The 10,709-nt window shown below is 46.0% G+C and overlaps 1 protein-coding gene across 1 annotated transcript; it reads left to right on the top strand.

Annotated features, from left to right (window-relative positions):
• The first annotated feature begins 614 nt into the window (after positions 1 to 614).
• Positions 615 to 10,101, top strand: cdk13 (cyclin-dependent kinase 13). Its single transcript, XM_046356019.1, has 14 exons — positions 615 to 2,544; positions 3,522 to 4,064; positions 4,191 to 4,355; positions 4,493 to 4,632; positions 4,810 to 4,980; positions 5,998 to 6,187; positions 6,403 to 6,459; positions 6,593 to 6,694; positions 6,825 to 6,902; positions 7,058 to 7,174; positions 7,290 to 7,421; positions 7,556 to 7,755; positions 7,941 to 8,411; positions 8,650 to 10,101. The coding sequence occupies exons 1-14, from the start codon at positions 1,406 to 1,408 to the stop codon at positions 9,327 to 9,329; spliced, it is 4,185 nt and encodes a 1,394-aa protein (XP_046211975.1). The 5' UTR covers positions 615 to 1,405; the 3' UTR covers positions 9,330 to 10,101.
• Positions 10,102 to 10,709: the final 608 nt, after the last annotated feature.

Raw genomic sequence — 10,709 nt, 5'->3', positions numbered from 1 at the left:
GTGCCGAATACAACAGGTGTAGACCTAGTGAAATGCTTAATTACGAAGTCAACTCATGCAGTGTTTAGTTGCATAATCTTGACTAGTGAGGAATAATAATTGTAGCCTTGACTAGTGAGGAATAATAATTGTAGCCTATCTAGTCCTCCCTGTGCCTTGCCCCCTGACACTCAAATGGTGACGCGGGGCGAAAATCGGAATTCAAGCGTCAATGGATTAGTTATTAATATACCTATACTGAACAAATATAAATGCAACATGTAATGTGTTGGTTTCATGAGCTGAAATAAAATAAAAATCCTAGAAATGTTCCAAACTCATTCCGATTGGCTGGGCCTGGCTCCCAAGTGGGTGAGCTTATGCCCACACATGGCTGCACCCATGCCCAGTCATGTGAAATCAATAAATCTGGGCCTAATTATTTCATTTCAATTGACTGATTTCCTTACGAACTTTAACTCAGAAAAATATTTAATTGTTGCATTTTGCGTTTTATATTTTCAGTATAGTTTGATATGTTGTTTGTCCCATATGACATGGAGGCTATACCCCCCCCCCCAACCCCCAACCAAAATCACACATTCAGTGTTATTGGCTCTCGCCCTGTGACCACTTCTTGGCGCATCCTAGGGGTTGTATATTTTGGCCTGGCTATAGGTAATACAAAGTAACGCAGTATGATATTTGGAATGAAAAACTACTTAATGTTAGATTGACTATTTTCATTCCCAATGTGGAGAAACTTATGCGTCAGGAGTTTTCCTTTGGTAGTGACGTAAACACTGATCTGCACATCATTGGACGTAACAGCGGAATAGTAGGCCTTCAGTTTGAAAGCTACGGTTTGCGTGCTAGTTAGCTACCTACTTCCTTGTTAGTCCAAACTGGAGTGTGATGGCAAGCGTAAAGAAGTTTGTCCTAAAAAGCGAATGTTTTTTCCTTATTTTCAGCACTTTGGGAATATATTTTTAAAGCCGATGTGAGCTGCGATATTCCTCAAGAAACATTTCCTTTCGAGCAGGATACATTGGGCCTGCTACACTAAGCATGGAATGGAATGCAATTACGAGACACTGCCTAGCTAGCTACAGTTGCTAGCTAGTTAGCTACAGTTGCTAGCTAGTTAGCTCTGGCTAGCCAGCTAGCAAATATTTGGAATTGCAGACCAGGATTCTAATGATTTGATTTATTTTTCTCGTATCATCAGAAATTAATCTCGAGGTAAACATTGGATGGACTTGGTTGATGAATCCGATGGATTATCGATTGGAATAGCTCACTACCAGTTAGTGACGAGCTAGTTAGCTTTAGCTTACTAGCCAATTTGTAGCAAATGTTTTGTGTGGCAACATAACACTAAAGACAACTAATATTACCAAAAGTATATATCACATATTTTTGATAAATGCCTAACCCGGAGGTGTTTCGCGAGGGTCGGGGAAGAAGCCCATCGACACAGAGAAGTGCCAGACAGGAGCGGCGCAGTAACGTTAAACCTGGAAGCGGTGCTACTCCGCACCGAGAGAAACACCGGGAGAAGAGGCGGTCGTCATCTATCCGAAAGAAACACAGTCACGCTAGGGGGAAAACACAATGGCATACGCCAGATGAACCAGACAGTGAACGCAGAGGCACTCTTGAAAGAGGTGAACTTCGGACTTTAGTGGAATATGACGATGTGAGTTCCCAATCAGAACGCTTTTCTGGGAGCCCTTCGCCGAAACCAGAACCGCATGCTACTATTTTGGTCGACCGACTTAGCGAAGTTGAGTTCACAGGCATGAACGGACCGACATCCCCAGAGAGAAGGTCTCGAAGAGACAGGGCTGTATTGCATCTCAGGAAGGATGAACAAATCAGTGGTTCGTCCGAGAGGAATAGACAAGAGAAGGAACCGAAAAGAAAGGAACGCCAGAGCCGTGAGAGGGATACTTCGAAATCTCGTGGTAGTAGCCTGAGCGCCACCAAAAACAACCGAGACGGTGCGAGAAACATTGACAGTAACGGCAAGAAGACGTCTACAACCTTGGCCCCCATGTCTTTGGACAAAAAGGAATCTAAACGGCACAAAAGTAAGACACGTTCGGAAAAGGAGCCCCCGTCTGCATACAGGGATGCACCACAATCATACAGAGATGACCGTGAAGAACTCGGGGCCTACAGAAGAAGTCCTGGTTTCAAGGCAGACAGCCCACATGGGAAATCGTATTCCTATGGATATCAGTCTCCCAGTGGTAGTTATAATAACCAGTTTATATCTAGAAGAAGTCCCAGTTATGGGAACAAAAGGCTGTCCCCTACTTCAACATACTACAGCCGAGATTCTGAGGTCTATGGTGCCTACCACATTTCAAAGTCGCCCAGTTCATACTCGAGTAACAAAAGAAAGCGGTCTCCAACGAGCCCATTCAATTGGCGCAGGTCTCCAAGTTATGGCCGACATAGTCCATTCGAACAGGGAGAACTTGCTTCAAGTCCCTACGGTACCCGTCGGCGATCACGAAGTCCATACCGAAAGTCACTGAGCCCAAGTCCAGACGTAAGGTAGGCAATTGATCAGATGTTACTGCACTGGCTGAAAGCGAATTATTAATAGGTGTTACCCTCCACCTTATGAAATCTCTTGGAGAAAATAATGGCATTAATGTATTTTTTTTTTTAATTTCGTGATACTGATAGACATTGATGTAAATTTGAGTGCAGAATCTGGATCACCCAAGTGAGCAAAGCTTTGTGAAACGCATTTAGTACAACTATTTTACTAGATTGTGATTCAGATTGTAATGATGCCTTCAATGCCACTGAAAGTGTTTATTTGCCATTCCAGTAGTCTGATAAAACATCACTTATTAGACAGTATGAACATTTAAAGAGCCACAGCATACCAATTGGTACATGTTTTTCTGTTGCTTATTAGAAACATTTGATTTAATTATTGGTGTGTTTCCTGACCGACTCTGCATTTGGTTAATGATATTTGTCAACCATGAGACACTAGACACGGAAGCCTATTTTACTTCCTCAAAATAACCATTATGATTCTAAGAACTCAAGAAATCTGTAGTTTTGTTGTTTCTGCCGAGGATGTTTGTTGTGCAATTTGACATCTAAGGTGTTTGCAGTATTTCTCAAGTAAAGAAAATGTGTGACGTGTTATCTTATGTAAACAAAAGACAGAGCTGCTGGGCAGGTCTGTCTCACTGTTTATGCTATTGGATAGAAAGCAATCCCAGCTGCTATTCACCCCATGTTGGAGGAGAAATTGAACAGCCTTCATTTACCTGTTATAATGCATGGATATTCCAAACTTTTAAAAACTTTTGTTGTTGAGGATACTGACTTTATGACCAAAATGATCCTACTTACACTTTGTAGTCAATTTCGACACTAGGATAACTGTTTCTGACTAATCGATGCCACACAGACACTTTTTCAAAGGGATTTGTTGCTTTTTAAAGGCAGTCACTCTTTAAAGGGAACTTTTCTCCTTTGAGAGATTCATGTGTCTCTCCTTTCTCCAGGCGATCTGGCAAGTCTCGAAGCAGGAGTCCGTATTCCCCCTCGAGGCACTCCCGCTCACGCAGCCGCCACCGCCACTCTCGCTCCCGCAGCCGACCCTCCAGCCTCTCCCCCAGCACACTGACCTTCAAGAGCAGCCTGGCGGCTGAGCTCAGCAAGCAGAAGAAGGCCAAAGCTGCCGAGGCAGCTGCCCGGGCCAAGAGCTCCAGTAGCACCTCAACTCCCACCAAGGTTCCCTCTGCAGGCTCCCACCAACCCAGCCCCAAAACCAACCACGCCACTAAGAAGGGCCCCAGGACCCCTGTGTCGAGCCAGCCCCAGTCCCCCACAGACAGGACCTCCAAGAGGAGCACAGAGCCCCCCAAGCCCAGCAAGGCTAGAGATGTGAAGGGAAAGGATGTCCCCTCGGTGCAACGAGACAAGAGGAAAGTACCAGCATCTGGACAGGGCAAAGAGAAGGAACGAGTCACTGCCCCAACTGCCTCTACACTGACATCTCTACACCTGCCCCTGAACATCCTCGAGCACTTAGCTGGAGCAGACAGGTAATCAAACATATAATAAAGAGTTTTTTTTATAATTAAGAGAACTCATACATTTTTTCACACTCATACATGCCTCCCCCTCTTTCCATAGCCTAACTTCTCATCTTATTTTCCTCCCCTGTGCAGCTTGAAGGACGTCTTACCATCGCTATCAGGGAAGAATCCAGCAGAGCGTCAGAAGGCCCGCCACCTCCTGAGTGACCTGCCTCTTCCTCCCGAGATACCCACAGGCGCCTCCTCCCCTCACAGCCCATATGACGAGAAGAAGACCACGCTTCGCCGCAGGCCCAAGTATGTCTGGGCCCCTTGACTTTCCATGTCTCACCCTACCACGTCAATGGCCTATGCTCCTCAATAAGCTCTACTGCCTGGGGTTGAGAACCACTGCTTGACCTAATCTCTTGTTGGTTGGTTTGTCTTTCTCCCAGGATCTGCGGCCCACGCTTTGGGGAGATCAAGGAGACTGAGATCGATTGGGGGAAACGGTGCGTGGACAAGTTTGAGATCATCGGCATCACAGGAGAAGGCACCTACGGCCAGGTGTACAAGGCAAAAGACAAAGATACAGGTGAGGACGACTAAACGCTTACGATGTATTATTTTACCATCAACATTTTAACCAAACAGAATAATATGTTTGTCAAACTCTTAAATTAACATTTGAGTCTATGCCCAAGGTAACTATTATGTATGAAAAGTTATCTTCTAATATCCCCTTTACTTTATCTCTATCCCTGTGGTGTAGCTGAGATGGTGGCCTTGAAGAAGGTGCGCCTCGACAATGAGAAGGAGGGCTTCCCTATCACCGCCATCAGGGAGATAAAAATCCTCCGCCAACTCAACCACAAGAGCATCATCAACATGAAGGAGATAGTCACTGACAAGGAAGACGCCCTGGACTTCAAGAACGACAAAGGTCCATATGACAAACCCACTGAATTATCATTCTGCATCCGAAATGGCACTCCATTCCCTACATCGTGCACTACGTTTGACCAAAGCCCTATGGCAGAGGTTCTATAACTTTTTAGGGCCGGGTACCCCTTTTGTAATAGCAATCAGATTAATCATCTTTTTAACCTTTTATTTAACTAGGCAAGTCAGTTAAGGACAAATTCTTATTTACAATGACGGCCTACATAAAGGCAAAAGGCCTCCTGTGGGACGGGGGCCTGGGATTAATCTAGGACAAAACACACATCACAACAAGAGACGACACAACACTACATAGAGACCTAAGACAACAACATAGCATGGCAGCAACACACGACATCAACATGGTAGCAGCTAAAAACATGGGACAAACATTATTGGGCACAGACAACAGCACAAAGGGCAAGAAGGTAGTAAGATAAAAATAGCATACATGGAGTTTTATGTCTTTGGCAGTGCACTGGGAAATGAACAAAGTCTCGGGCCCTAGGAAGGAATATTTTAAAGGCCCGCCTCTTGGCATTGGGAGAGAATTTTGCAATTTGTTCAAGCTAATATTTTACACATTTTGCATTGAGGCAGAGGGAACATTTAACCGTTTTAAAGCTTCAATTGCAATGTGTCTTGTGTTTTAAAATAACATTTTGGGGGAATAGAAGTTTGCCGATTTGATTTGCACATTTTATACTTGGTCAACAAAAATTGAAAATATCCCTGTGAGCCTCCTAGGCCCATGTTGCCCAGGATTACGAACACATTGTAGATTAATAATATTACATTGTATTACACCCCCTAAACTTATCCCATGGATCTCTTGGCCAAAATGTACAAAAATATATATTGATATATCATTTTTAATTGTTTTAATATTTTTAGATGCGGTACCCCACTTTGAGAACCCCTGGTCAAAAGTAGTGCCCTATATAGGGAATAGAGTGCCATTTGGGATACAGACCATGTGTCTAGATTGTTTCTCCATGCATTTGTTCTCCTTTTACAGGTGCGTTCTACCTGGTGTTTGAATACATGGACCACGACCTGATGGGACTGCTGGAGTCTGGCCTGGTCCACTTCAACGAGAGCCACATCAAGTCCTTCATGAGGCAGCTGCTGGAGGGCCTCGACTACTGCCACAAGAAGAATTTCCTGCACAGGGACATCAAGTGCTCCAACATCTTGCTTAACAATAAGTGAGTGCTGCTCAGGATAGCTAGCCTGCTGGTCCCAGGTTGTCAGTGCTGTCTTGTCAACTCCTATGGTCATTATCACACCAAAGCACACGCAGATCTGGGACCAGGATAGTCAAAAATGAAAAACAATTTATATCCACTGCGGAATCAGTAGAATTGTCTGACAGAAAGGAGTCGGAAGTCACGTTAATGCTGTGTTCTGTTCTCTACGCCAGGGGTCAAATAAAGCTGGCAGATTTTGGACTGGCTCGGCTTTATAACTCTGAGGAGAGGTAAGTGTCCCGATATGGCTTAGAGTTGATTGCTGCCAATAGCTTCATCAAGCATATTGGTCTCAAATGTGTTTTGTTGAGGATGATGATGATATTATTGATACTTATGCATTTTTTGGTCACTGTCTTGTAGCCGACCGTACACAAACAAGGTGATCACCCTGTGGTACAGACCCCCAGAGCTTTTACTGGGGGAGGAGAGGTACACACCTGCCATTGATGTGTGGAGCTGCGGGTAAGAGACACACCTACGTTTAGTTGATTAGGTGTGGTGTTTCACTGGCTGATATTCATGATTCTTAAACAGAGGACAGATGGTTCTATAAAGAGAATCATGCATTCACCCTGTTTTTGTCTTTAATCAGGTGCATTCTGGGGGAGCTTTTCACAAAGAAGCCCATTTTCCAAGCCAATCAGGAGCTTGCCCAGTTAGAGCTGATCAGGTACGTTGTGTTCTGAGGAGAAGGGTACTATAAATCCCTCAATTTCTTATAATCAGCATCCCTTTTAACGGTCTGAAAGACCTTCAGCGATCTCATTGGACAGTCTTCTTGTTAGGGCATATTTTACTCTGGCCTTTGGCTTTTCTCCCTTCCAGTCGAATCTGTGGCAGCCCCTGCCCCGCTGTGTGGCCAGATGTCATCAAGCTGCCCTACTTCAACACCATGAAACCAAAGAAACAGTACCGGCGCCGGTTGCGAGAAGAGTTTGCTTTGTGAGTCGATTTGCTTGTTTGAATTCAGTAATTGGGCTCATCATTGGTGTGTGAAAATAATGTTGTTATCCTTTGGCTGTGTTTGACCAACCACTTCATCTTTCTCTTTGGTCAGTATACCACCCTCTGCCCTGGACCTGTTTGACCACATGCTGGCGTTGGACCCCAGTAAGCGCTGCGCTGCCGAGGCGGCGCTAAGCAGTGAGTTCCTCAAAGACGTGGACCCAACCAAGATGCCCCCACCAGAGTACGTTTGGCCAAAGACGTTTTACTTCATAGTCTGTGATTCATTACTGTAGAATATCATTTTTGTGATGACCCACCCTTTGATCTCACTATTTCCATTTTGTCTCCTGTCCTCTTCCCATCTCTCTCCTCCAGTCTCCCCCTGTGGCAGGACTGCCATGAGTTGTGGAGTAAGAAGCGACGGAGGCAGAAGCAGATGCCAGAGGAGCTGTCAGCCTCCAAGGCTCCCCGTAAGGAGCTGGGGCTGGGAGACGATAGTCGTAGCAACACCCCCCAGGGCTTCCCTCCGCCTGGGGGACTCAAAGGCCAACCTGTGGCTGCCTCAGCCCTACTGGGTGAGTAAATGGGCCTTTAGTCTAGTACCGCAAAGTCACCCCTCCTTACTGGCCTCACACCTTATCAGTTACACACTCACTTTAATGGCTTATATTGCAACGACTAATAACAACTTGGAGTGAGTTACTATTAAGAGGTACTTTTTAGTAAATTGCTTAAATATATATTTTTTTGTCTCCCGTAGACTCAAAAGCTCCCAACTCCCAGCTGACCCAGGAACAGCTGGCGGTTCTCCTCAACCTGCTCGGCCAGTCCAAGAGCGCTGTCAACCCGGCCCAGATTGCCAAGGTCAACCCCGAGACTCTACAGCAGCTCTCCAAGGTCCTGCCACCTGAACACTCTGACTCCGACCGGCCTCCAGAGCCACACCCTCCACTCAAGCACCACAAGCTCCCTCAGTCAGGTGGAGCACCCCGCACGCCCCCCATGCCCAAGCCCCCATCGCCACATCCCTCGTCGGCATCGCAGGGTAAGCCTGATGGGGAGGCGTCGGCAGCCACCCAGACGGCAGTCACCATGCTACTGGCCCAGCTCCTCCAGGCCCAGCAGAGGCAGGAAGCTGGCGATACAGACGGCACAAACGCACCAGCAGGAGGACCTCCTCCGCCACCCTCTGAGCCAAAGCAGCCCCCAGAGCCTATCCCTGTCTCGCCAGGTAACTACTCATAGAGAATATTGTGACATATTTTTTACCTCATTTTTTGCAAGCAGAAATAATGTGTATAGACTTGTATTCCACTGCTGTGACTATCCAGTAGGATTATGTGTCTCAAATTCTGTACACAATGGTTTTCATTTTGGATATCCCTATGGTAGAATACGAACTTGCAAAGTAGGACGAGAACTATCCCTTTGCTTTGAACTAACATCATGTCTTGTGTTTTCCCCATTAGTGTCCGAGGGGAGCGGAGTTTCCTCCAGACCCATCCTCCCCCCCGACCAGAGACCCCCTGAACCACCCGAGCCCCCTCCCCGCTGCGAGGACTTGGACTACCGGCAGAAGATGGCGCGTAAGACTGGCCACCTGCTGCCTATGCCAACCTCAGGTGGAGCTGGTGAGGGAGGAAGGCTCCCGGAGCCAGACTACCCACCCCACCCCGGCACAGAAGGACCCAGCTATGGCGGTGACTACAGCCGCCCACCCCCTCCACCCTTCCCTCCTGTAGGTTTTGGCGACTGCTACATGGGCCACATGTTGGGGGGTGGCCTACCCCCCCACAACCTGAGGGAAGTGTTCAGCAGCAGCTCTCAGCAGTCCTCGGCTACCGGGTCCCTGGCCACCTCACTCCAGGAGCCCTTCCCTTCAGGCAGAGGTGGAGGTGTTAGCAGCATGGTGTTCAGCGGTGACAAAGACCACCGCTTTGAGTACAATCACAGCCCCTCCTTGTCTGTGGAAGGGAAGCCCAACCCCACCAGCATCCACCTCTATAACCATGCTACCCCTCCCCCGCCCATCCCTCCTCCGGGCCAGTCCTGGAGCTCCCCTTCCCAGGCTGTGGCCCCACCTATGCCCCTTGGCTTCAACCCACATGTGAACTCAGCAGCCATGCGAGGACGTCACCTCCCCTTCTGATTGGCTGTGGCATAGTGAATGGGCGGGGTATGATGGACACCTCAGACTTGTGGACTCAAAAGAAACTGAGCCCAAACCCTCTCAGGCTAGACCAGAGGGATCTGGAAATGCACACTTGATTTGTAATAATAAATACAAAAATGTGTAAAGCATTGTATTCCTCCTGTATCTGGAATGTGGGGTATGTTGCAGAAGGGGGGTTGTATAGGGGGGCCTTTTTTTGCTCATACCGTTTCATATTGTTTTTTTGTTTGTATTCTACTACTGTCTTTTAAATTAAGCTTTTACCTTTGAGTGTACATTTACCAGGCTAGGTATTGCTTTTTTTATGTACCCAAGCCTTTCTTTTAATTGCTACCGAGCAAACTGTTTTGCACTACTGACTAAAGTAGGCGAGAACGATTTAGGTATGAAATTAAGTGCTATATCTGCACAACCTTTAGAAAACTACCAATGTTTTTTAATTTTGGGCCAAGCATATGTTGAAACCAGGAGGGCTCAGTTGATCGGGCTCCTGACTTGAAGGTGGTTTGTTTTTGAAGAGGATTGGCTCCTGAAAGACTGGTGGCACATGGGTGACTGCAGTAAAACTGATAGCTACTGATTGACTTGATGGAGGAAGGCCATGTTCACTTTAATTTCCACAAGCCCTTTGCCAATAGCCATTGTAAAACAAAAGGAGACATGTAACCCAACTTCAAAAAATACTTTTTGTACTAAAATGTTTTTTTCTTTTGGGGGGGTCATGTTTATTAAAGAAATGCCAACAATGTTTTTGTGTCTTTGACTGTCGATCAAAGAATCATACCTGAACATGTAGAACACACTAACCAGTGCAAGTCAACAAACTACTGAACGGCTATTTGGCTATTTGCTGATGTAAAACATTTGTAAATTGATAGCATACTAGAGAAGATCAACTAATGAAGGACATAATGTTTTGTTTTTATTTTTCAACGCAATACTATTTTTGGTTGGAAGGTTGGCTGCCAAATGAAGACATGGATGACGAAGGCAGGAACCACCTGAAAGGAAGTCAAGAAAAGCACCCAGAATAAGAGTTTGCTGGAGATGTACCGTTAAGGCCCTTTGCTCATCTAAGAGCTGTGTAAGTCATTACTCTGGTAGAAATGTCTACAAATGCCCGGCTGATGGCCTGTGAGGGATAAATAGGCATTAAAACACAACTGACTTCAGCCATACTCCACTGTAAAGTAATCTACAACACATTTCAAACTGAAGAAATGAATACGATGAAATCTATTTCTTCAGACGCTGTTGATATTGCTACATCTATTTCTGGGTAGTTTCTATAGCATAAGGGTAGATTATATTGATGTTTCTGCCTACACCCAAGAGTAATACTTGGTTGCACAGGCT

The sequence above is a fragment of the Oncorhynchus gorbuscha genome, linkage group LG07 (assembly GCF_021184085.1).
Source record: "Oncorhynchus gorbuscha isolate QuinsamMale2020 ecotype Even-year linkage group LG07, OgorEven_v1.0, whole genome shotgun sequence".
NCBI lineage: Eukaryota > Metazoa > Chordata > Actinopteri > Salmoniformes > Salmonidae > Oncorhynchus > Oncorhynchus gorbuscha.
The sequence above is the reverse complement of the archived record's forward strand: the minus strand, read 5'-3'. Positions and strand labels throughout refer to the sequence as shown.

What these genes read in the sequence shown, in the direction of transcription:
- cdk13 (XM_046356019.1), top strand. Translation starts at nt 1,406, where the DNA reads ATGCCTAACCCGGAGGTGTTTCGCGAGGGTCGGGGAAGAAGCCCATCG. An exon ending in GGACTTCAAGAACGACAAAG is followed by an intron (nt 4,981 to 5,997) that starts GTCCATATGACA and finishes CTCCTTTTACAG; the next exon opens with GTGCGTTCTACCTGGTGTTT. An exon ending in GCCTATCCCTGTCTCGCCAG is followed by an intron (nt 8,412 to 8,649) that starts GTAACTACTCAT and finishes TTTCCCCATTAG; the next exon opens with TGTCCGAGGGGAGCGGAGTT.